This window comes from Aquarana catesbeiana, linkage group LG05 (genome assembly GCF_042186555.1).
Source record: "Aquarana catesbeiana isolate 2022-GZ linkage group LG05, ASM4218655v1, whole genome shotgun sequence".
Classification (NCBI taxonomy): domain Eukaryota; kingdom Metazoa; phylum Chordata; class Amphibia; order Anura; family Ranidae; genus Aquarana; species Aquarana catesbeiana.
Window position 1 is genome coordinate 534,432,920 of NC_133328.1, and position 27,629 is coordinate 534,460,548.

Below are 27,629 nucleotides of genomic sequence, written 5' to 3' on the forward strand. Positions count from 1 at the left end.
TTTTGGGGTTGACTTACTAAAGGCAAATGGTCTGCTTACTTTGCAAGAGGATGTTTCCCAGAGCTTAGTGAATGAGGTGAAGCTTTTCTGAAATGCATCATCCAGTCATGTGCAAGCAAAAATGCAGTTTTTCTTTTATTTTCCTTGCACATGATTGGGTATTCTTTGCAAAGTTAAATTTCACCACATTCACTAAGCTCTGGTGAAAATTCCCTTGCAAAGTGCAACTTACCTTGCAAAGTAAACAGCTTATTTGCTTTAAGTAAATCAACTCCACTGTCTTCTGAGCATTCTGAGTTACACTTACATCTAGGACTCGTTAGAATAGAACTCCAGGTGAATTTCAGCATACACTCCACAAATGCGACCCAGGTATCAGGTGTCTGCTTATTTCCAACAGTAGGTCAGTCTTCAAACACAGCACAAACCAGGATGCCATAAAGTTGTGTCTTAAATCAATAACCAGTAGGAAAAAATCTTTATTTCTAAGGAAAAGGGCACAACACCATTGATGACTTCACTGGCAATACTATAATCAGCTGGCAAGATTCAGCACATGGTCCTGCCCCCAGAACCACCCTTCTAACATGTTTCACCTGATGGGCTTAATCATAGACAAGCAGGAACAATCAGATACATCTTAAGCCCAGCAAAATACTTTTACAAAGAACCATTGTCGAGAAGGAGTTCCTAGTGCAAAACATGGCATTAATCTCCTGATACACTTGCTGTGTTCTAATGAAGAAAGTTGCAGGGTCAGCATCTCTATGCCAGTGATTAACCTTTTGGGAGTATCTCACCAAAAGTGAATTTTTTGTTGCAGAGGATGCCCAAAATCTGACTTGTATCTTCGTGCAGACTTCTGGGAAAAACAGTGAGTTGGCCCTGGTTCACATTGGTGCGATTTGACATGCAATTTGACATGTCAATTGGCATGTCAAATCGGCGGCAATATCTGGCAATGGTACCGTCCTAATCGATGCGACACCGCACTTGCGGCACCGCACCGATTTCAAAAAGTAGTTTCTGTACAACATTTTTTGCGATTTTGGGGTGTGATTTCTATTGACATCTGTGCAGAAACCCACACAGATGCCTGTGAAATCGCAGCCGAAATCGGGACTGACAAGTGTAAGTGAAATTGTGCAAGTTCAGCTGAACTCGCACTAACATTCAATTACAATATGGCTTGTGTAACAATTATATATATATATATATATATATATATATATATATATATATATATATATATTAGGCTATTTTTATTCCTTTCAAAGTGGATTTACCTCTTAAAGTATGAGTACATAGCAATGTTATCTGTATAGTTTAAGCAAAAAGCATTGACCAGGATATCCATAGAATTTCTGCAAAAGCCCACAGTCAAAGTTAAGACATTGAAGGCCGCTCTGATCTTTTAAAGTTGGCTCATTAAGTCAGCTGTTATAGGAGCTGTGCAGATGTTCTGGTCAATGCTTCTAGCTTAAGAATATACTTGTGTGTAAGACGTGGACCGGTTAAGGTAAGTAATCCTCTGTATTAGATCCCCCTAGACAAAACAAGTGTTACAATTAAAATTTTCTTATTCTGGTGGAGGGGAAATATTCATTTTTTCTGGCCTGCTGAAAGTTCTGCTTTAATTGATGAGACAAAAATAAATTATTCGTGATTGATACAGACTTTCTGAAAGTGTCTCTGCGAAAATGTCTCTTTGACTTCAAATATCTGCTCCAAGGAAATTTTATTCAAAATACTTTTTTTTTTTTGATTTGAAGTGTTATTTCTTTATAGCCCTTATACTGATATACTAAATTAATGTTCCATTTGATATTTAAATGTTTATTGGCCATATTGTTTTTTTAATATAATCAGTATTGTAGCAATTTGTCCATAAACCTTATAATGACATGTGATATTGTTTCATTTGTGATTTGAGAATTTATTGCACATATTTTTTTAATATAAGTATTATGGAAAATTGTTGTTTCAAATTATTTTCAGACACAGTGTTATTGAGCTAGTTAATGGATTTGGCATTTATCTCCCTAGCTTGTCAAATGTCTGCAGTGTATTAAAGTGTAGTAAAATATAGCCCCTAATAGTATCATGGGTGTAGCTCTGTTACCAGATGTCTGTTCACTTTATTTCTGTGTCCAATTTATATTTGCATTTTTAATTTGTTAATGTTTTTATAGATTTTTTTTTATTCCTAATTAGTGGTAGCAGATGAATATGAGGCTTATTAAACTGTTCTTCGAAATTAGTTTTGCCAATCCTATTAAGAATCTGTGTATCTTTATAATTTAATGTCCTTAATTTTCATCAGTTAAACCCTTACACTGTGTGTATTAACAAGAAAGTTTTAAATTGTTGAACTGTTCTATGTACTGCCACTGCTGTTTTAGAGTTTGCACTGTTCAAGGAACATTATTAACAGTGGTGCTTTTGTATAGGTTTCATCTATTTTTCATGGGAAGCATAGCTTACTACGCTTACTAAAACTGGTGCATTTAGAATCTGGTACAGCTGTGCGAAGTAACTCATCAGAATGGATCCCCTTCCTTTTTTTTTGCCAGAAAAGACCCTAAGGTAGCCAGGTGTAAACGGACACAAGTCTGTTTACATCCCATGCTCCATAGAGGAGAATGAAGGGTCCAATCGGGTCTAGCTGAAAAGCGGGCAGCTGGACCAGATTGGATCTCTCGTGTACAAGGGGCCTAAAATCTAGAAGCTGATTGGTTACTATGCACAGCTGCACCAAATTCTGTGTGCACAAGTAAATTCCCCCCAGAGTATAAATTATCCACATTGCTTAATAGGTCACTATAAATATCATAGAGTTTTAAGACTTTTAACCCTTCTTACAGTTGTTGAGGCAGAGTTGTACATCAGAAGTACTTTTGGATGGGTTGACGCTATCATTTGGAACATTATTTAGAAGAGCATTAGAGTTGGCTTATAACTTCATAATCGATAAAACAGCGCAAGAGTCATTTAGCAGGCCACGCACGGAACAAATTTCTTTCCTGCAACCATGGAATTGTATTCTCCCAGCCGTTAGCAATAATTGATACATTCAGTCTGCCCATACATGATTCGAATCTCAGCCGGTACCTGCTGAACCGGCCAAAATTCGAACCGTCTATGGCCGGTCTAAGTAGTGGTTCCTTCGTTGCTGCCTGCTGGGAAAGGTGGGACAGTGTAGTTTGCTTTTTTTATGGGTCCACAGTATAGTTTTTGTGAATTTAAATGAACATTTAGTATTCTTATCCACAGTACTTTTATAACATATGATGTTCATACAATACAGCCGTAATCCTTTTACGAGTGATCTGTTTTTTGTTTTTTTTTTTGCTGTTTCTGCAGAATTCAACCCCCGTTTTGTTCACACCAGACAAGCCCGCTCCCTGGCTGTTGAGTTTGAAGGAGAAGTTTATGACATCAATTTAGAAGTTGAAGAAAATGTGGAGCCCCCACAGACAAGAGTCATAGCCAAGAGACATTACGCCTCTGAAGAAGAAGTGGGAGAGGATATTGATGATGATGAAGAAGAGGAGGATGAAACATTTACTTCCCCAAATGAGGATGATGATGTAATGTTGGCTGATGGCGTGATGGGGATCAGTCACTCTGCATCTGTGAAAGTCACGCATAAGTAAGCATCTGGTGGACTTCGTTTTGGCAGCATTAGCAGATTTAAAAAATTAACATCATTATGTCTTGCTACAAGTATATTTCCACACATTTTAGAATAACCTTGTTCTCAGTTCATCTGTCTCTTGAAATGAGATGTTTGTAAATGAATTTTTAGTCTGAGTTGCCAGTTATCAAAGAGAAGGTGGAAAATGAAAATGGTTATTGATGATCTCCATGTTAATGTTAGTTGTGAAATACAAGACACCCTGCATAGTTATTGGAGTATATGATTGCTTTGTAGCGGTTATGTAACAGTAATTTGTAGTACCTTCACCTTAGCTTTTTTTGTTGCTAGGAAGAATGCATTGTAGTTGATGATAGCTCTGTGTCACAGGAACTCTAAACACTTTGTAGCTTGAACATTTGACTTTTAAAGTGTGACTCTAGCTACAGAATTGCCAGCTCTAGTAGCTAACTGCTAACACTGCGCATGTATTAATAACCAGATAGACATGGAGTTCCCCTTTGTTTGCACCTGTTGTGGTTAGCAGGTCTCATTGTGCAAAAGTGTAGCCTGCTAGCCACTGTTCCACAATTATTAGCAATGTCAACAAACTCCTAATAGGTACATCTCCTCCTAGACGTGAAACAGGTTTTCAGTAATGAGTCATCATTCAAGGGCACATAAATTTGGGTCTTGCCAGATTTTATGTTTTCCAGGTTTAACCTCCCTGACGGTATTCCCGAGTGTGGCTCGGGGTTAAATTTCAGCACCATTAGCGGTAACCCTGAGCCACACTCGGGATTACATCTCAGGATCCTGGTGCAGGTTACTTACCTTGTCCCCAAGATCCTGCGATGTCCCCCCCCACGCTGTCTGCGGGCGCCTTCCTCTGCCCGAAGCCTCTCTGTGCCAGGCTCTGTTCCCTGCGAGTGTCGCAGTGCTCGGGGGCTGAGCCTGGCGGCAAACTCAAAAAAGTGTAAAAATCATAACACATACAGTACTGTAATCTTACAGATTACAGTACTGTATGAAATCATTTTACTTCCCTTTTGTCCCCAGTGCTTTGGCCCATGCCCTGCATGCAGTTTTATATTATATACTGTTCTTTCTGCCTGGAAACTGGAGATTGTCCATAGCAACCAAAAAGTGTCCCTTTACGTCAAAAGTGGCTTTAGACCAGCTAGAAAACAGCGATAGTAAATTGGAACACTTGCAGAATTGAGCGATAGTGAATCGTGGGGAAATTTATTTTATTATTATTATATATATATTTTTTAATTATTTATTTTTATTTATTATATTATAATTTATGATTTTGTGTTTCAAACTTCATCATACCCGGGATATCAACTAGACTCTTGGTGGACAGATCTAAGTGTGTTATTGCTAAGAATTACACCTACAATATAAAACGCCAAATTTCTATGCAAAATAATTGTACCACTTTGAGACGCAAAAATCTGAAATAATCATACCGCCAGGGAGCTTAAGGCTGGGTTCACACTATTGCGAATTTGATGTGGCTTTCCCTGCATCCAATTCGCATGTCAGGAGATTGTGACTGGCTCTCAATGGCCTTGTTATATTTCTTCTAGTTATCTTAAAATCAGTATGTAATTGACACATTTATTACAGTGGTGATACAGTACAGTAAAGGTTTTGTATATTTTAGTTTATTTCTGTAATAAATGTTGGCTAAGTAGGTAAAATGGTCATTGAATCTTTTTTCTGACTCAGGTGTTATATTCTGACCAATGACTCGGTGCACTGTGAGAGGGAATTATACCATTCAAGCAGAGCCTGGAAGGACCACAAAGCTTATATTGACAAGGAGGTAATCTGATCACTGCTGGCTCTCCTTCTATGTGTGTACAAGACAATAATTTAATGTTACATGAGATAATGATAGCAATTGACAGAAGGGAAGTGTCTGTGATACTCCCCTTGGCCAATCAGATTGTGCCAGGAGGTGATTATAAGAATTTCTCCTTTTATGTGATGGAATGTAGTTAAGATTTATAAATGCCATCAAAAACTGATGCTTGATGCTCCCTGTCAACTGTTCCCATCTGCCACTGACATTATAAAGGGCTTGTCCATTTAACTGTCACAACAGACCCAGTTTGAGGTATACAAATATTGATATGAATGCACGCTTCTGCATTTCAGATTGAAGCTCTACAAGACAAAATTAAGAATTTAAGAGAAGTAAGAGGACATTTGAAAAGGAGGAAACCTGATGAATGTGACTGCAGCAAACCTGGGTGAGTGACACATAATGTTGGGTGTTTCATTGTCTCTGGTGTGGAGTACATGTGCAAGGAGGACATGGAGGTGGTGCGATAGATAGAGGAGATCCTTGAAACAATCACATTGTGCATTTTACCTGTCATGACACTTGGCCCCAGTTCATTCAGTTGCATTTGACACAAGTCACATTTAGTGAGGAAACGGAAGGTACAATTAACTGTACACCCAAAACAGCATATAACTGACATGCAAAGTGTAATTTTCAGTATAGGTGTAATAGTATAAAGCAGTGGTCTTCCACTTGCGGCCCAGGGGCCAGATGTGGCCTTTTGCTTGCCTGTATGTGGCCCTTGGGGCACTATTCCTCCAACTGACACCAATGATGGGCCAGCATTCCTTCAACTAACACAATTGATGGGCCACTACTCCTCCTACTGATACCAACAATGGAGTACTATTCCTCCCATTAAAACCAATGATGGCGCATGGTTTACTCCCACTGGCCACAGTCTGGCCCCCTAAAGCCTGAAGGACTGTAAACTGGTCCTTTGCTTAGAAGGTTTGGAGACCCCTGGTCTAAAGGTTTACAACAAGGTTTAGGACACAAAGTTTAGGACAAAAAGGTAAAAAGGCCACATACATGATCAAAAACTATAAAAAAGTACAAAATAATTATTTATTTATTATGCAATACTTTACAGGCTCCTAATATAAAAAATAATAAATTAACATGTGAAGATGTGCATTTATTATTTTTTTTACAAAGGATAACTTATGCTTTAATCACTGACCCAGGGGCCAAATTACCTTTATATATGTTTTTATATTTTTTGTTAATGCTATTCACTTGTTTTCCAGATTTTACAAGAAAGATAAAGGTGTGAAGGTTCAAGACAAGATAAAGAGTCATATTCACCCATTCAAGTAAAACAGTTTATTCTACTTTCTTTGATTATGTAAAACTTTTCCAAACACATTTCTTCTACTCAAAAGTGTAATAATCAAAGAATCAGCAATGCTCTTTTTCAGCTTTAGTTGTGCATTTAGGATTAGAAATTCTCAGTACATTTTTATTTGTTTTATTTCGGACTGCTAAATATATGCTGATGATCATATTTTGCAAGTAGTAAACACAATCATAGAAAAAGTGGGTTGCAGGGGTCATCTGTGACAAGTGATCTATATGGTCCCTAGTGCAGAGCTTCAATGCTTGTAGCTGCCACAACATTATTTAATTTAGGAAGCTATGATGATGTCATCAATTTCAGTGCGGTGAAAAACCAGAATGAAAAGACAACATCATTGCACCAACAGGCTCCAGAAGTGAAGGGGCTCTCTGGTGCCAGGCCTTAGGGATAGGGTCCCATGCAGGTAACAAGGTCCAAGTTATTCGAGGGCCACAAGACACAAGGTCCCACCATCTTTCAGACATGACTTATCTTGGAAATGTAATAGCAATAATTTTGATGAAGAAATTCAAATTGTTCCCAAATAATTCATAACAAATAGATAGCTATATGTTTGTGCATATAATACAAGGACATGGATTGTGAAGAGGGAACCTGGTTTTCCTTGCTCAGGGGTGGACCTGGGTATTTTTAGGATTTTACAAAAAGGTCCAAACTAGCTTCCACTTTCTCTTTGGTTCCATCACATATATTATAAAAGTATCACACAAAGCTCCTATTATTGTACCTGTGTAAAGCTTAACTCCAGCCTTACCTTCAGTCTTGCACAGTTGGACAGGCTCTCCTCCTGTACTGAAATTGCTTACACTGATTTCTTTGCATGCTGTGAGCTTCTCACAGTGTGCATTAGAAGCTGCAGGCAAAGTCAAACAGAACCCACCTTATTTCTACTCTTTAGGATGCCCAGCATTATCTAGCCCCTTCCTCCCCAACCCTAGAGACTGTAGCCTTTCAACTAATTGGATTTTAGTTAATTCAGTCATATAGGTTTAGTATCACATGTTAACATTAACGAAAGCCTGGTACACACTATGAGTTTTTTTTTTCATTCCACCCAGCGGGTTCAATGAAAAAAAAAACTGTCAGGTTGGAGCTGCTGTACTAACTATTCAAGGTTAGTGCAGCGATCTCCCCTGCTAAGTTGTTGTGTTATGACAGGGGGACGGTCCCCCACAAGAACACTCCGATCAGCGCTTGGCCGAGAGAGTTGATCAGGAGTCAGTCGGCTGCTGCATTTCCAGCATGCTTGTCCGACAGAAGCTGGCCAAATGGCTGGCATCTGTCAGACAGACCGACATACACATGGGGCGAATGTCGGCCTTTTTTTTTTTTTTTTTTTTGTAACCAGCCGATGTCTCCCAACAGTCGTCCCATGTACCCGGCTTAAGTCAGTGTGCATGCTAAAGCATCCTGCCTAGAATACCCTCTTCTTTACCCTCTTCTTCAGGCTGACAGCCACCCATCAAAGCATTTTTATATTTGTATATCTCCTTCCAAGAGCCAGCCCGCTGTTTGCATCATGGCTAAGGGCTCTTAAAGGCTTTCACCAGTCATGATCTGCCTGCATTGCCTGGAGTCTCTAGACCCAGTGATAGCATCAGTGGGTCAAAAATAAAGTCTGTCATGAAAACCAAAAGGTTTTATTCAAACATTTTAAGCAGTTTTAATTTCTGCTTTAACATTTTATTAGGGTTTGCATAAACTATTATGAAATCAAATTAGGTTTATTTAGAAAGTTGATAGATCTTCATGATGATTGGCATTCGACCTATCCTGTATTGTGATTGATTTAGACTTTAGTTCCTGATTTTTTTCTTAAATTATTTTTCCACATAGGGAAGGTGCTCAGGAGGTTGACAACAAGTTGCAGATCTTTAAAGAGAACCGAAGAAGAAAGAAGGTAAAAAAGGAGAAGAAACGACAAAGGAAAGGAGAAGAATGCAGCCTTCCTGGACTCACCTGCTTTACTCATGACAACAACCACTGGCAGACGGCACCATTCTGGAACTGTAAGAACATGTTCATTAATGCTCTAACATTACATCTTTCATCATGCTTAGCAAAGACCCAGCTGTAAATGTTAATTTAAACCTGTACTGAACATATATTGGAAATCTAAGGCCACATTCGCAGGGGCATACTTAAGCGTACACCCATGTGAGGCCCCTGTTTGTTCACACAGGATGCACAGGTGTTCCTGTACATTGGCATGCAGACAGTCCCATTCATGTCATATGGGACATAGCAGCTGCACCCTATTTGACATCCGTGTGGGTGCAAACATGGTCCTCACATGGGTGTACACTTAAGTATTCCTGTGTGAATGAGGCCTAATTAGCAGCTATAGGCAATGCCTTCACTTTCCTCAATTTTTTAATATAAATAATATTCTATTTTGTATCAGTTTTCAGCTACAATTTAAAACATCACTGATATATACATTAGGGACATATATATTTTGTTAGTAACAGTGATCCTTTAAAAAAAAATTCACCTACCATAGACCATCAGTCCATGAAGGACATTTCTGTGGGTGTATAGGATGTATTTTCTAAAATCAGTTCAGCCCCAAAAGGGCTCTAAGTTCTGGTAGTGGGTTTCTTTAAACATATGTTTTTGATAACTTGAACATGCTGTCAACTTACCTTATCATGGTTTCTTAAAGTAGAAATATAGCTGCGTTTTGTTTTTTTTTTTCTCTTTTTTTTTTTTCTTTAATTGCAGAAGAGATATACTATGTTGCTCCTGCAATAAAGACGTCTTGCCTTCCTGTTTGTCTTTTTCTTCTGCTGCTTGACTGCGATGAAAAGATCCATTCACTTCTTGTTTAGTAAAAAAGTTGTCTCCCAGGACAGGAAGTGAGGAGAAATCTCTCTAAACAAACCCCAGATAGCAGATAAAGGTGACAGGGGTTCTTTGCTTTCCCCATTCTATCAACAACTAAAAAAAGTTGTGTGTATAGATACATTGTCAGGTCTGGGGTTTGTTGCTTAAACCCTTCTTTAATTAAACACAGCACAACTGCTGGGATTAAAAATTCTTGTGATAAACTTTTCCAGAAATCAGGTTGTACAGAGTGTGCGTACTTTGCATGGGCTTAATTAAAAAAAAAAATGAGGGAAATGAAGTCCGTGCTATTGCTAAATGTGATGCCAAAGAAAATATGACTTGGATAATCAGAGTAAAAATATTTCTGCACTTAACTAACAGGATTGTGGTCATGTGCATGTGTGTGTATAAACTGTATCTATACGGAGCCTTGAAAAAATATTCATACCCCTCGAAATTTTTCACATTTTGTCATGTTACAACCAAATACATAAATTTATTTTATTGGGATTTTATGTGATAGACCAACATAAAGTAGCACATAATTGTGAAGTGGAAGGAAAATGATAAATGGTTTTCAACATTTTTTACAAATAAATATGTGAAAAGTGTGGCGTGCATTTGTATTCAGCCCCCCTAGTCAATACTTTGTAGAACCACCTTTCGCTGCAATTACAGCTGCAAGTCTTTTTGGGGATGTCTCTACCAGCTTTGCACATCTAGAGAGTGACATGTTTGCCCATTCTTCTTTGCAAAATAGCTCAAGCTCTGTCAGATTGGATGGAGAGTGTCTGTGAACAGCAATTTTCAAGTCTTGCCACAGATTCTCAATTGGACTTAGGTCTGGGCTTTGACTGGGCCATTCTAACACATGAATATGCTTTGAGCTAAACCATTCCATTGTAGCTCTGGCTGTATGTTTAGTGTAGTTGTCCTGCTGGAAGGTGAACCTCCACCCCAGTCTCAAGTCTTTTGCAGACTCTAACAGGTTTTCTTCTAAGATTGCCCTGTATTTGGCTCCATCCACCTTCCCATCAACTCTGACCAGCTTCCCTGTCCCTGCTGAAGAAAAGCATCCCCACAACATGAGGCTGACACCATCATGTTTCACGGTGGGGATGGTGTGTTCAGGATGATGTGCAGTGTTAGTTTTCCACCACACATAGCGTTTTCCTTTAGGTCAAAAAGTTCAATTTTGGTGTCATCTGACCAGAGTTCCTTCTTCCATATGTTTGCTGTGTCCCCCACATGGCTTCTCGCCAAACTGCAAATGGGACTTCTTATGTCTTTCAACAATGCCTTTCTTCTTGCCACTCTTCCATAAAGGCCAGATTTGTGGAGTGCACGACTAATAGTTGTCCTGTGGACAGATTCTCCCACCTGAGCTGTGGATCTCTGCAGTTCCTCCAGAGTTACCATGGGCCTCTTGGCTGCTTCTCTGATTAATGCTCTCCTTGCCCGGCCTGTCAGTTTAGGTAGACGGACATGTCTTTGTAGGTTTGCAGTTGTGCCATACTCTTTGCCTTTTCGGATGATGTATTAAGCAGTGCTCCGTGAGATGTTCAAAGCTTGGAATATTTTTTTATAATCTAACCCTGCTTTAAACTTCTCCACAACTTTATCCCTGACATGCTTGGTGTGTTCCTTGGCCTTCATGATGCTGTTTGTTCACGAAGGTTCTCTAATAATCCTCTGAGGGCTTCACAGAACAGCTGTATTTATACTGAGATCAAATTACACATAGGTGAACTCTACTTACTAATTAGGTGACTTCTGAAAGTTACGGGTATCAGAGTAATAGGGGGCTGAATACAAATGCATGCCATGTTTCAGATATTTATTTGTAAAAAAGAAATGAAAACCATTTTCTTTCTACTTCACAAGTATGTGTCACTTTGTGTTGGTCTATTAGATAAAATCCCAATAAAATTTACATTACATTTACATTTTTGGTTGTAACATGACAAAATGTGGGTATGAATACTTTTTCAAGGCACTGTATATGAGGTTTTCATTCTATCTAGATAGAATGAAAACCTTACATACATATTATCAGTGCTACTGTCAGCATGAGAAACACAAGTACAGTATATAAAAGTAAAAGCCACTCCAGTACAACATTAACAATTTAAAGGAAAGTTGTACTGAGTAAAATGCAGAGGCTACAGTTGCTTTCATTTTAAAAATTCGAGTTGCTTGGCTGTCTCTAGCTTCAGAACTGTCTAAGTCACTGACAAATGCTGCCACCAAAGTCACTATTCTTGATTGTTACACTAGAGCCAGATTGATCATTTGGAAAGTACTCAGTCAGTGAGTTTAATTAACTAAAGGCAAATAGACCATTCACTTTCCTGTGTAATTTCCCACAGTTTAATGAAGGAAGTGAAGCTCTGCTGACTTCCATCATCCAATCATGTGCAAGCAAAAATGCTGTTTCTTGATTTTCCTTGCACAGGATTGGGTATTCCTTGCAATGTGAAATTTTACCACATTTCACCACATTCAAGCTAAGGGTATTCTTATGCAAAGTGCAACTTTACTTCATTAGTATAAACTAATAAATGTATTTGGACTTGTTTATCATTTGGTCTGGCACTCCTTCCATTAGTGCAAGCTTTGTTTTTACTGGTAATCTGCTGGGGTACCCACTGGAGAGTAGCCTTGTCTGTTGTGAGCAGCCTTACCTGAACCAGTGAGTTCTCTAAAGTTTGTATGTCCTCTCACTACTTTGTATGAACTCACATCAAAGTCCCAGTGGCTCTTGGATGCTTTTCTCTTCATTGAACCCCTTGGTAAAATAACATGGTGGATGTGGGTGCCACAATTCCATGGGGACATTTTTTCTTAAATCCTGCCTTAAACAGAAACAAGTCATAGACCCCCTGTTATAATCATTTAATTGATTATTTTTTTGAGGAGGAAAGGAGACAGATGTAGAAGGCAAAGCCCACCATCACTAGATAACAGCACGTTATATCCCCAAGGGGATATGTTTTTTTCCTGCACATGCTTGTCATGTAAACTCTGCTCAGGTTCTAATTTGGAGTGCTGATACTTACGACTGTTGCAATTATGGTGCTGACCTTATTAACTGATGTATGTTTCACATGATGACCATATCAAAGCATAGGCCTTATATGTGCACATGTGGTTTATTATTAAAATCTACATTTTTTCTTGTAATTTAATGCTTAAAAAGTATTAAAATGCAATCTGATTTACTCTTTCTTTACAGTGGGGTCTTTCTGTGCCTGTACCAGTTCCAATAATAACACATACTGGTGTTTGAGAACAGTCAACGTGACTCACAATTTTCTGTTTTGTGAATTTGCCACGGGTTTCTTGGAGTACTTCGATATGAACGTTGACCCCTATCAGGTAAACACACAAATGTATTTCAATATTTAGAGACACAGTGCAGTTATCCTTAGGAGGCCCAGTCATGGTCCAATAATACCAAACAATGGAAATGATTCTTCAAGCAACAACCTATCAGTAATTATGAAACCGTAATTGTTAGCTTCCCCTCAATGATGAGCTACGCATACTTACATAGGTCCAAGCTGAAACTATGTAAGTATGCAATAAAGGAGTTGAGTTTTTATGGATCACCTAAAGGCAGAAAGTAAGAGACAGCCAGAGAGATTGGGGTAGGGAGTGCTAGAGGATGGTAGAAGCTCTTAAGAAGTCTAAAGAAGTCTTGGAAGCAAGCATGGAAGGAGGTAAAAAGGGAGCTAGAGAGCAGGGGGACTTGGGAAGAGTAGAGTGGATGGTCTGGGTGATTTATTGGGACAAGTTTTGTAGTGTTACTGGGGGCAGAGTTGTGGATGACTTTGTATGCTGTTGGGTCATTGGAAGCCAATGGAGGGATTAGCAGAGAAGGGGAGCAGACAAAAAGCAGTTGAGTAAGGTGGATGGTCTGCAAGCAGCAGTCATGATAGGCTGAAGGGAGGATACAAAAACAGAAAATGACTCCTGCGCACAAGTGGTCGACCAAATAGATGAAAGGGATACACAGGCCTTGCTGCCCTCAAGGATGGGGAATCCTAGCAGACAAAGAAATAAAAAGAGAAAAGGGCGCACCAGCCATGTGCATTATCTTTTATAAAACATTTATTGAGTAAAATGATAAAGGAAATTACTCACAAGCAGTAGTGAATCATGTGCCATAAACCTTGGACATCAACTAGCAACAAGTGGTTTGAAATGATGAACAAAGCCTTCCAAAGGTCTTTCAGAGGAATATATAACACTGTTTGCTTACGCGTTTCGAAGGGCTCGTCCCTTCTTCATCAGAGCTCAGCAGTGAACCCTCCTTCAGTAGGCCCTGTATATATAGTGAATGTCAAAAAGGCACAATCAATGGATGGGGCAGGGCACATAGGGCTCCTCCCTTTCTGGGAAATCCTCCCTCCTACACTCTTCGCCTGTACAGGTGGATAGCCCATCATGGTTTAATTAGTTGATGAATAGATTGATAATAAATTCATTCATTAATAAATATAGTAAAGAAACTGATGAGTGTCGCTGTGGTGTAATACAGTTGAAACTCAGCAGGGGCTTAACCATAGGAGTACATGATCAGCAGTGATAGGTGTATACATGTATAGACACACATATAATTGGGCGCAGAGGAGTGCAGAGTGGCACGGGATGAATGCATCTGTTCACTGCTGAGCTCTGATGAAGAAGGGACGAGCCCTTCGAAACGCGTAAGCAAGCAGTGTTATATATTCCTCTGAAAGACCTTTGGAAGGCTTTGTTCATCATTTCAAACCACTTGTTGCTAGTTGATGTCCAAGGTTTATGGCACATGATTCACTACTGCTTGTGAGTAATTTCCTTTATCATTTTACTCAATAAATGTTTTATAAAAGATAATGCACATGGCTGGTGCGCCCTTTTCTCTTTTTATTTCTGAAGGGAGGATAGCCTGTGTAATGGTAGGCCAATGAGGAAGGAGCTGCAATCATCAAGACAAGAGTGAATTATTATTTTTTTACAAAATGTAAATAGCAACAGTTTCTGCAGTTTGCTTATTAGTTTCAGGCCTTTGAACCATTACTAACAATGTATTCATGTGCATTGCTGTTTTCCCCACAGCTCACAAATGCTGTACATACTGTGGAGAGAGGAGTTTTGAATCAGCTTCATGTACAGTTGATGGAGCTAAGAAGCTGTCAGGGTCACCGGCAGTGCAACCTAAGGCCGAAAGGGTTAGAAACAGGTACATTTTCAGTACATATAAGGTTTTTTAAAGACATTTTAATATGTTCTAAGTGTAAAACATTGCTATATCGTCCTATTTATTTACAGCAGTTGGATTATAAAAATGCCTACATGCTTAAAAAAAAAAAAAAAAATGCTGAATAATAACCTGCTGGCCTGACCAATTCTTTCTTTCAGGTTTAATAATAACAGGTTGACACAGACCGCAAAGCTTATTTACAGCATTGGCTTCAGAGCTAACAACTGCTAGACTGTCTCTAGCCAGGAGCTGCTAACTAACCTGCTTACCCCTTACACAGCCCGTGCCCCTTCTAATATCAGCCGTACCTAGTAAAAGAGGGTTTGCGGGTCACTAATTTTATGTTTGCTGGTGTTGCATATTTTTAGCAAATTTAAATTAAGACCAATTAATATGAGTATTTTGATTGACACTATTTTATTTTGTTTCTATAGTCTACAAGCTATAAAAACCCATGCATTCAAGTGATTTTCAAATATATAGCATTGCTTTCATACAGTGGTGGTGCCTATTTTGTGGTAAATTCTAACATGCTTGCTCTTTCTAGCCAAGTTAGGTATTAAGTCAATGGGCAAATCTGCCAAATGTAGTTGAAAAGCAGTTTAAAACCACTGCTAAGGAGCATCATCTGGATAACATCATGAAACCTAAATGACGACAATAGGCAAAAATTCCAGCTCAGCAGAAGAGCCGGACAGTGCTGGCTCAGGTCAAGGGTATAGCCACAATTATTATACTATCCTTACACTATCCCTCATATATCAAAATGTTTAAAACCAAAATTGTCTGTGTTGTCCTGTAGAGACAAACTTATGAAAGCTCAGTCTGATTAGTTGCTATGGAGCAACACAGTTTTTATTTTTAGACAATATAGTAAGAAAGCCCCATTACATATTATCAAGCACAGAAAAAAAGCCTAGTTCACCCAAAAGTGATGTTATAGATGGAGTTTGATGGCCCAAGTCTGTCCATGCCTTATTTTATGTCTTGGGATACTCCAGCAGAATGATCTACCTACCTAACTCTTAACTCTGTCCCTGTCCATATGTGAGTTTGGGTTTTCTCACCCACCTTTTCCTGCCCCAGCAACTCCTTTCCATTCTCCATGGTATAAATAAATTAAAAATCCAGCAGGGAAGGTGGCAACTGCAAATAATGGCCACACTAATCTCACCAATAGAGTGCCCCAGAAATAAAATAATCTGTCTACTTTAGCTCTCTAGCATCTACCAAAAGCTGAAATATCAGTTTTGGGTGGACTGTCCCTTTCAGATACCTGATAGTAAATATTAGAATAGCTGCTGAGTTATTAATTTCAATGATGGGTACACCTTAACCATCTTTAAGGAGAGTTGGCAATCTAGTATTTGGTGAATGATTTCTCTTCTAGAAGTTAACAACCATTACTCTTGTATTTTCCTATATCAGGGAGTAAAGATGGACGAACCTATGATCCACACAGGTATATGTCCTTTTTCTTATTTATCCTTTCCAGCGGCTTCTTCCCACATAATTGCATGATCCAGCCCATTCCGACTAATTTGTGTATTCTGTCATGTGGCCCATGACATAGCTTTTGGTGCATGCAAATTCTAACCATGGTTTCCTCATATTGGTCAATGGTCTCCAGCTACCATGATTCACTCCATCTCATCTTCCCAGCAAGAGCTCATACATCTCATTTCATGCTTGCGACTTGTTGATTTTTCAACATTCAATTCACACAATGTTTAGGTTAATGCGCCACTGATAAGAAAGCCTGTGCATTGTGTTTTCTCTGTGTTGTGTGTACACTATTATTGTGCATCTCCATATATTTATATCAAGTTGTATATGTATATTACCATGTTATGCTTTGCAAAATGCATGAAACAATGTGCAGAAGTATAAATTTGTATTTTAGAGTAAGCTGTGGGTTTTTCAACCCTTCATGTATTTCACATTTTACTTTTAGGTTAGCCGATAATAAGTAAATTATAATTAGCCACTGAAAAACAAGATACATCAATGTCACTGTATTGCCGTATTGTCACCCTGTTTATGACATGCCCCCATATAGATACAGTGCCTTGTAAAAGTATTCATACCTCTTGAAATTTTCCACATTTTGTCATGTTACAACCAAAAACGTACATTTATTTTATTGGGATTTTATGTGATAGATAAACACAAAGTGGCACAAAATTGTGAAGTGGAAGTCAAATGATAAATGGTTTTCAACATTTTTTACAAATAAATATGTGAAAAGTTTGACGTGCATTTGTATTCAGCCCACTGAGTCAATACTTTGTAGAGCCTCCTTTCACTGCAATTACAGCTGCAAGTCTTTTTTGGGTATGTCTCTGCCAGCTTTGCACATCTAGAGAGTGACATTTTTGCCCATTCTTCTTTGCAAAACAGCTCTGTCACATTGGATGGAGAGCATCTGTGAACAGCAATTTTCAAGTCTTGCCACAAATTTTCAATTGGATTTAGGTCTGGACTTTGACTGGGCCATTCTAACACATGAATGTGCTTTGATCTAAACCATTCCATTGTAGCTCTGGCTGTATGTTTAGTATTGTTGTCCTGCTGAAAGGTGAACCTCCACCCCAGTCTCAAGTCTTTTGCAGACTCTTAACAGGTTTTCTTCTAAGATTGCCCTGTATTTGGCTCCATCCAACTTCCCGTCAACTCTGACCAGCTTCCCTGTCCCTGCTGAAGAAAAGCATCGCACAACATGTTGCTGCCACCACCATGCTTCACGATGGGGATGGTGTGTTCAGGGTGATATGCAGTGTTAGTTATCTGCCACACATAGCTGTTTGCTTTAAGGCCAAAAAGTAACATTTTGGTCTCATCTGAACAGAGCACCTTCTTCCACATGTGTGCTGTGTCCCCCACATGACTTCTTGCAAACTGCAAGCAGGACTTCTTATGGCTTTCTTTCAATAAAGGCTTTCTTCTTGCCACTCTTCCATAAAGGCCAGATTTGTGGAGTACACGATAAATAGTTTTTCCCACCTGAGCTGTGGATGTCTGCAGCTCCTCCAGAGTTACCATGGGCCACTTGGCTGCTTCTCTAATTAATGCTCTCCTTGCCCGGCCTGTCAGCTTAGGTTAACGGCCATGTCTTGGTAGGTTTGCAGTTGTGCCATACTCATTCCATTTTCGGATGATGGATTGAACAGTGCTATGTGAGAGGTTCAAAGCTTGGGATATATTTGTATAACCTAACCCTACTTTAAACTTCTCCACAACTTTATTCCTGACCTGTCTGGTGTGTTCCTTGGCCTTCATGATGCTGTTTGTTCACTATGGTTTTCTAACAAACCTCTGAGGGCTTCACAGAACAGTTGTACTTAGTAAGAATACATAAGACACAGGTGGACTCTATTTACTAATTAAGTGACTTCTGAAGGTAATTGGTTCCACTAGATTTTAGTTAGGGGTATCAGAGTAAAGAGAGCTGAATACAAATGTATGCCATACTTTTCAGATATTTATTTGTAAAACATTTATTATTTTACCTCCACTTCACAATTCTGTGCCACTTTGTGTTGGTCTATCACATAAAATCCCAATAAAATACATTTACATTTTTGCTTGTAACATGACAAAATGTGGAAGATTTCAAGGGGTGTGAATACTTTTTCAGAGCACTGTAAAACAGTTAAGTGTATGTATTTCAGGTATATATTTAGAGATTGGGCTAGTTGCCCTTGCTGACACGCTGTCACCCAGCTACACAGAGTGCACAGCAGTATCAAATAACAGAATCCTTTAGTTGTTTACACTCCTATATTCCTCTAAACTACAAGGCTTTGTTTACATTGTTGTGCACTAACAGGAGTTGGGAGACAGTGTGCAAGTGCAGGCAAATGACAGGGCAGCAACACACAGAGTTAAGGCCTCATGCACACAGGACGTTTATTTAACTCTCCTAGAAGCCAGCAGCGGTTTTGCAGAAAAAATGCCTGACGCTTGTAAAAGTGTCTAAAGCTTGTGCAAGCTTTTAGGGGCTTTTAAGAGCTTTTACAGGCGTCAAGCTCTTTGGCGTTAATTTCATTGACCAGAATAAATAATTTGTCTGGCTATTGAAATTAGTTAATGCTCAAGCACTAGCATTTAGGCGCGTTTAGCAGCTTTTAGCTTCTTTTAGTAGTGTCAAGCTTTTTTTTTTGCCCAAACTCTGCTGCTCTTGGACGCACTGGCATATGTTTTTTTTTCCTGCCACTAAATGCTGCTAAAATCCTATGTGTACATGGACACATAGGGGTTTATTTACTAAAGGCAAATCCTCTGTGCACTACAAGTACACTTGGAAGTGCAATTGCTGTAGAGGGGGACATGCAAGAAAAATAAAAAACAGCATTTTTGCTTGCACCTGATTGGTTGATAGGAATCAGCAGAGCTTCCCCTCATTTCAGATCGTCCCCTCAGATCTACAGCGAACTTGTAGTGCACTGTGGATTTGCCTTTAGTAAATCAACTCCATAGGCTAACATGGAGGGGCATTTAGAGGCAGAAAAAAAAACTGCCAGATGCCCCTAGAAGCAGCTGTAAAACGTCCAGTGTGTTTGAGGTCTTAAAGTGATTGTAAAGGTTTTTGTTTTTTTAAATAACAAATATGGTATACCTGTCTCCTCTGTGCAAGGGTTTTGCACAGAGCGGCTCAGACCCTCCCCTTCTTGACGGCGCTCCTGGCTCCTCCTCTGCATCGAGTGCCCCCCACGGAGAGCCTCACTCCCTAGTCCTGCTGCTGCGTTAATTGACACAGACAGGACTCGACCCCACCCCTGATTTGATTGCCAATGGCTCCTGCTGCTATCAATCTATCCAGTGAGGACCTGAGACAGTGCCTGGAGCTGCTGGGCTCATTCTCGTCACTGGAAAGAACGGGTTCAGGTAAGTAAAAGGGGGACTCTAGGGGGGATAATGGTAGCTTTAAAGGGAGTGGGTTCATGTGTACAGAGGACAGGAGTAGAAGAGCAGCCAAGCATTTCGAAGCAGAGGCAGGCATACTATTTGTACATACGGAGTGGCTGCACAAAGTCCCTTTGAGACTTAGGGGCCCATTTATTCTAGATGTGGGTCAGATGGTTGCTGCCACTATCTTGCAGACCTGCACACAGCTAACTTCTGTCTAGCTGTCAATCCATATACATTGGAAACGTGACTTTACATGACCAGTAGCTGAATAACAATCGCCCAGAAAATACCACTCAATCTTGGTTCATCTAAAGTTACCTGTAGAGACGAAAATCTTCCCCCAATCTAGTGAGAGCAGAGAACAGTGGACCCCAGTCCAGTGAAATTAGGGAAAAGTAGACCTCAATCCAGTGAGATCAGAAGACAGTAGACCTCAATCCAGTGAGATTAGGAACAGTAGACCTCAATCCAGGGAGATCAGAGGACAGTAGACCTCAATCCAGGGAGATCAGAGGACAGTAGACCTCAATCCAGTGAGATTAGGGGACGTAGACCTCAATCTAGTGACATCAGAAGACAGTAGACCTCTGTGGCCTATTTTATCTTCAAGCATAAATGCAGTTTTATGAAGGTTTCCAACTCATCCTTATGCCAGTAGAATGTTGGGGAGCACAGTATGCAATGATCTTTTGCCTTTGTCTTATGACAGTGCTCGTTGCTAATACTTTTCTATCTGGCTCTTTAAAGGTGTTTGCAGTGATCGTCATGGGATTTTGTTTCAGATGAGATACTTGCACAATAACATCCATTATGAGTTTGCTCCAGGCTACATTTTTTTAAAGCTCTGCACTTCCAGTATCTACTCAGAGAAAATCTGTTTGTCTTAAGTTTGACACTTTGATAGGAAAATCACAAAACATCTGCCTGGAAAGGAGCATTATTGTGGTTATGACGCACTGTAGAGGTTTGCCCTGTACGCAGACAACATTTTTTGCATTGTATGCATTCCTCCTGCCACTTAAGTTTAATACAGATTTACTTACCCAGAGGACCTTAGACTGACCGACCTGCCAGAGATCCTTTCTTTGTTTTTGTTATTAAATTAATAAAAAAAAGATTTAGGGCGAAACTGCAGCCATACCAACACACACACATGAAATATACATCTGTGAATTGTTTACCTGCCTAAGTATCTTTAATTCTGTGCAGCCACACTTATAATTCACACAACCTTGCCATACAATGTAGTGAGAAGGGGACACCTCTGTTAAATATCTATAACTCAGCACAGGGCTTTTTTTCTCGGAGAATAGGTGCAGGAACTCCCCCCTTTGTCTCTGCCCCCTACCCACCTCTGACCACCGTCCCTTGATTCCACCCCCTACCCACCTACCGGTACTGCCCCTTTTAGAGAATACAGAACCAAGTATAATTTTGTGGTGCTAAACCATTTGTATGAAACATGTTGATAAAAAGAAAAGCAGTAAAATAGATCCCCTGCGGTCAGAAACAATAGAATCTCAGCAATAGATCCCCACACAACAATAGACTCCCCCAGCAACAATGGACTCCACCCCAACAACAATAGATTCCCTGCAGCAACCTTGACATACCCACAACAAAATATCCACCCAAGCAACATTAGACCCCCCAGCAGCAAAAACAGATCTCCCAGCAGCCAGCATTAATAGATCTTCCAGCAGCCAGTAAAAATAGACCTCTCCCTCAACAGTAGATCCCTTCCAGCAACATAAGACCCCCCAGCAACAATATATTCCCCATCAGCAAAAATAGACCCTCACACAAAATCAGATCCCCACCAGTGACAATATATCCCTCAGCAGCCAACATCAATAGACCCTCCAGCACACCCCACACCCAATGCTATTACATACATCCAGTGTTGGAGGTGCCGGAACTGCGTTCCCCCGCGTTCCCGCTGAAAAAAAGCCCTGGCTCAGCATGTAAGCAGATGCTTATAGAGGTATTGCTGTGTTATTTTAGATTAGTTTAGTGCTCATTATTTTCTGGGTTAAATGTATTTTCTAATGTGTGAGTTGCACTGTTTAGTTAATGTCTGCTGGACAAAGAATATAAAAAGGGGAACTCTATCTAGGTCAGAGGTCTTGTTGGCTGCTCTCACATGGGAAGAAAGGGAGAGTGATGTTGAGGATGTAATCTCTACTTTTAGGATATTCTTACCTAATGAAGTATGACCACCTCATGGGGAACAAGGGAGCACCAGGGACACACTAAAATGGCACTTAGAGGCCTATGTATAGGAATGTGCATAAATGATGTTGCTGAGAACTGTCCATATGTTATATTCAGCTACTTCAGTAAAGTATTTTATTGTTAAGCCAAGCTGCCTGGTCTGAAGTCACAAAAGAGGTGCATGCATAGCATATCAAAGAAGAGGACTTAGAAGAGGGTGAAGAGAAGTTAGTGCGGACACAGAAAAGTCTAACCTGCAGTGGAAGGCAAAGAGGCTATCTTGTGGTTGCTCCGGGCAACTGGGGTGTCATTGCTAGAGTGTCGTGTGCTTAAGCAGCCAGCCAACGAGTGTCTTGGTGACATGGAATGGGTGACGGAGGGTCTTGGCAGTGAGAGGGTTTGAGAGCTTGGCCGCCTCCCTAGCAATCGGTGCCCCACATACAGGGACCAACATCCTGGAACCGGGTATCCCAGGTACCTAGCCTGAGATGTCACGGAAGAAAAATAAGAGGCCACAGGAATGGAGAAGCTCGGTAACATGTGAAGAGATTATCTCTGTGTGTCAGGGAAAAGTCGCATGGTGTTATTGGGAGTTAGGTGGCATGTGGATTTGCTACATCCATTGGGAGAAGTTCTGTAAAGTGAAACATACACAAAGGGTTAACTGTGCAAGAGGAACATGCTCACTTCTAAGTTAGAGTACTGCCTAACGCTGTTTCATTTGACTTCAGCCTGTAAGTGTAGACATTAGGGAGCATTGTACTGTGACCGTACCGGGGCCTGGAGGATTAACCAAACCTGTGGAGTAGAGGGTGCTCACTTCTAAGTCGTAGTGCTGCCTTAATGATGATTTCACTTGTCGGTAGCCTCCATCTGTAGATGCAGGCATTAACGAGCGCTACTAGCGAGTCCCCACTTGGGAGTGTTAAACCACGGCCACAAGCAGATTCCTGTGTTACCAACAATCATTGGACTAGGAAGCATTGTATTGCTGAGGCTCTGTGCTCTTCCCAACCATAAGCTGCCTGAACAGTTTTGTGTAATTCAATAAAGTCTGGCTCCATCTGTGATTTGTTATGTGCAGAAGATCATAGGAATTCAGTATGCGATTCAGTTTAGTTACTGGTACATTATTGAGAAGCAAACTCAATGATTTATGAATGAATATACAGTGCCTTGTAAAAGTATTCACCCATCCTCTTGGATTTTTACCTATTTAATTACATTACAGCCTTTGGTTCAATGTTTTTTTAAATCTGAATTATATGTGATGGATCAGAACATAATAGTCTAAGTTGGTGAAGTAAGCTGATAATTGGCATGTGCGTATGTATTCACCCCCTTTGTTATGAAGCCCATAAAAAGCTCTGGTGCAACCAATTACTAAGGTAACCCTGGAGGAGCTGCAGAGTTCCTCAGCAGAGAATGGAATATCTGTACATAGGACGACAATAAGCCATACGCTCCGTAGAGTTGGGCTTTATGGCAGAGTGGCCAGAAGAAAGCCATTACTTTCAGCAAAAAACAAAATGGCACGTTTTGAGTTTGCGAAAAGGCACGTGGGAGACTCCCAAAATGTATGGAGGAAGGTGCTCTGGTCTGATGAGACTAAAATTGAACTTTTTGGCCATCAAAGAAAACGCAAACCCAACACATAACATCACCCAAAGAACACCCACAGTGAAACATGGTGGTGGCAGCATCATGCTGTGGGGATGTTTTTCAGCAGTCGGGACTGGGAAACTGGTCAGAGTTAAGGGAAAGATGGATGGTGCTAATTTACAGGGATATTCTTCAGCAAAACCTGTACCACTCTGTGTGTGATTTAAGGCTAGGACGGAGGTTAACCCCCCAGCAGCACAATGACCCCAAACACACTGCTAAAGCAACACTTGAGTGGTTTAAGGGGAAACATGTAAATGTGTTGGAATGGCCTAGTCAAAGCCCAGACCTCAATCCAATCGAAAATCTGTGGTCAGACTTAAAGATTGCTGTTACAAGCGTAAACCATCCAACTTGAAGGAGCTGGAGCAGTTTTGCAAGGAGGAATGGGCAAAAATCCCAGTGGTAAGATGTGGCAAGCTCATAGAGACTTATCCAAAGCGACCCGGAGCTGTGATAGCTGCAAAAGGTGGCTCTACAAAGTATTGACTTTGGGGGGGTGAATAGTTATGCACATTGACTTTTTCCATTATTTTGTCCTATTTGTTTGCTTCACAATTAAAAAAAACATCAAAGTTGTGGGCATGTTCTGTGAATTAAATTATGTAAATCCTCAAACAATCCATCTTAATTCCAGTTTGTGAGGCAACAGAACACAAAAAATACCAAAGGGGTGAATACTTTTGCAAGGCACTGTAGGTGTGCGCTAATATCTGGATTTTTCTAAGCCTAGCATTCCTTAAAATTAAGCAGCCATAAGAGGAATGTTGGGGCAGCCATTGCTGACTCTCTTTTGAAAAAAAACTAGTTGCCTGTTTTTTGTTGGCTTTACTGCCTTGAGTCAAAACCCCAAAACAGTTCTGCATATTGGGAAAGTCTTAAGAGTGTTATGAATTTTTATCTCCAGAATTGCTTTGGATCACTGATGTTATCTAAACAGGGGGGTTTCCATAATAGACAGGCAACTAGCATTTCCAGAAAAAAACTGAACAGCTAGGGTTAACCTCCATGTTTTTCTTGTGATAGGTTTCTGTTAAAAATATTCTTAAAATGCTCTAATATTAAACAGTGCCTTGAAAAGGTATTCACACCGAAGAACGAACTTGCCTACACACGATCACACCAAAGTCCGACGGACTTGTACGTGATGACGTACACCGGACTAAAATAAGGAAGTTGATAGCTAGTAGCCAATAGCTACCCTAGCGTCAGTTTTTGTCCGTCGGACTAGCATACAGACGAGCGGATTTCTGGGTCCGGCGGAGTTACGACATAAAGATTTGAAGCCTGTTCCAAATCTAAAGTCCGTCAGATTTGCGACTGGAAAGGTCCGCTGAAGGTCCGCTGAAGCCCACACATGATCGGATTGTTCGCCGGATTTGGTCCGTCGGCGTCGGTCAGACCAGTCCGGTCGAAAAGTCCAACCGTGTGTACGCCCCATTAGAGTCTGCAAAAGACTTGAGACTGGTGCGGAGGTTCACCTTCCAGCAGGACAACGACCCTAAACATACAGCCAGAGCTACAATGGAAAAGTTTAGATCAAAGCAGATTCAATGTACAGTCAAAGCTCAGACCTATATCCAATTGAGAATATGTGGCAACACTTGAACATTGCTGTTCACAGACACTCTCCATTCAATCTGACAGAGCTTGAGCTATTTTGCAGAGAAAAATGGGCAAAAATTTCACTCTCTAGATGTGGAAAGCTGGTAGAGACATCCCCAAAAAGACTTGCAGCTGTAATTGCAGTGAAAGGTGGTTCTACAAAGTATTGACTAAGAGGGGGCTGAATACAAATGCACGCCACACTTTTCAGATATTTGTTTGTAAAAAATTGAAAGTCATTTATAATTTTTCTTCCACTTCACAATTATGTGCCACTTTGTGTTGGTCTATTACATAAAATCCCAATAAAATACATTTACGTTTTTGGTTGTAACATGACAAAATGTGGGGTATGAATACATTTTCAAGGTACTGTAGGTATTGTATAGAAAGATTTATTTTCAACCATTGGGTTTTGCACTTTAATGTAGCACAGGTATGCATTTGTTTTGGTGTTGGAGCCTCATATGACCTGCTTATGTCTCAACCAAAAACGATTACAATAGGATCTAATGCATCTAAAAAAACACATGTCAAGCTCAGACTCCTAGAGCTCATCCACACTGCTAAATTTAAAGCCAGCTGAAAACCTCTGACAGTAAACAAAGCCTATCTATATGAGCCCATACTCAAATCACTCCACTGGAGAGAAGAGCCAAGCATGCCCCCACATAAATTGAAAACTCCAACAGGAAAAGTGAGACATCTTTATTTGTTTTGTTTGTGACAGAGTTCTGGGGAAGAGATGTTATCACCCAAATCTATATTTAAGGTTTGTGGGAGAGAAAGGCTATCTACCCAAAACAGAAATATGTGTCATATATGTGGATATACAGTTGTACTCAAAAGTTTGCATACCCTGACAGAAATTGTGAAAAGTTGGCATTTATATTGAAAATATGACTGATCATGCCAAAATACTGTCTTTTATTCAAGGATAATAATCACATGAAGCCATTTACTATCACATAGTTTTTTGGTCCCTTTTAAAATCATAATACCTACCATACTTAAAATGGCAAGTAAAATGGCAAGTAAAAGTTAATATCTCACATTTGTGGCTTTTTAAATCACAATTAGTGTCTGTGTATACAGTGGCTTGCGAAAGTATTCGGCCCCCTTGAACTTTTCAACCTTTTGGCACATTTCAGGCTTCAAACATAAAGATATAAAATTTTAATTTTTTGTGAAGAATCACCAACAAGTGGGACACAATTGTGAAGTGGAACGAAATCTATTGGATATTTTAAACTTTTTTAGCAATTAAAAAACTGAAAAGTGGTGCGTGCAAAATTATTCGGCCCCTTTACTTTCAGTGCAGCAAACTCACTCCAGAAGTTCAGCGAGGATCTCTGAATGATCCAATGTTGTCCTAAATGACTGATGGTGATAAATAGAATCCACCTGTGTGTAATCAAGTCTCTGTATAAATGCACCTGCTCTGTGATAGTCTCAGGGTTCTGTTGAAAGCGCAGAGAGCATCATGAAGACCAAGGGACAGACCAGGCAGGTCCGTAATACTGTTTTGGAGAAGTTTAAAGCCGGATTTGGATACAAAAAGATTTCCCAAGCTTTAAACATCCCAAGGAGCACTGTGCAAGCGATCATTTTGAAATGGAAGGAGTATCAGACCACTGCAAATCTACCAAGACCTGGCTGTCCCTCTAAACTTTCAGCTCAGACAAGGAGAAGACTGATCAGAGATGCAGCCAAGAGGCCCATGATCACTCTGGATGAACTGCAGAGAACTACAGCTGAGGTGGGAGAGTCTGTCCATAGGACAACAATCAGTCGTACACTGCACAAATCTGGCCTTTATGGAAGAGTGGCAAGAAGAAAGCCATTTCATAAAGATATCCATAAAAAGTCTCGTCTAAGGTTTGCCACAAGCCACCTGGGAGACACACCAAACATGTGGAAGAAGGTGCTCTGGTCCGATGAAACCAAAATCGAACTTTTTGGCCACAATGCAAAACGATATGTTTGGCGTAAAAGCAACACAGCTCATCACACTCAACACACCATCCCCACTGTCAAACATGGTAGTGGCAGCATCATGGTTTGGGCCTGCTTTTCTTCAGCAGGGACAGGGAAGATGGTTAAAATTGAGGGGGAGATGGATGCAGCCAAATACAGGACCATTCTGGATGAAAACCTGTTGGAGTCTGCAAAAGACCTGAAACTGGGACGGAGATTTATCTTCCAACAAGACAATGATCCCAAACATACAGCAAAATCTACAAAGGAATGGTTCACAAATAAACGTATCCAGGTGTTAGAATGGCGAAGTCAAAGTCCAGACCTG

General features: G+C 40.1%; 1 protein-coding gene across 2 annotated transcripts in view; it reads left to right on the forward strand.

Moving 5' to 3' along the window:
* The window catches only part of SULF1 (sulfatase 1), a 200,973-nt gene that overhangs the window by 165,804 nt on the left and 7,540 nt on the right, over positions 1 to 27,629 (forward strand). The window contains exons 13-20 of one of the 2 annotated variants that reach the window (XM_073631779.1): positions 3,364 to 3,652; positions 5,375 to 5,471; positions 5,807 to 5,901; positions 6,746 to 6,811; positions 8,692 to 8,864; positions 12,920 to 13,062; positions 14,788 to 14,911; positions 16,361 to 16,394. In XM_073631779.1, the coding sequence (XP_073487880.1) occupies positions 3,364 to 3,652; positions 5,375 to 5,471; positions 5,807 to 5,901; positions 6,746 to 6,811; positions 8,692 to 8,864; positions 12,920 to 13,062; positions 14,788 to 14,911; positions 16,361 to 16,394 (1,021 nt within the window). The remainder of the gene's footprint in view (positions 1 to 3,363; positions 3,653 to 5,374; positions 5,472 to 5,806; positions 5,902 to 6,745; positions 6,812 to 8,691; positions 8,865 to 12,919; positions 13,063 to 14,787; positions 14,912 to 16,360; positions 16,395 to 27,629) is intronic. The other variant, XM_073631777.1, reaches the window with a different exon arrangement.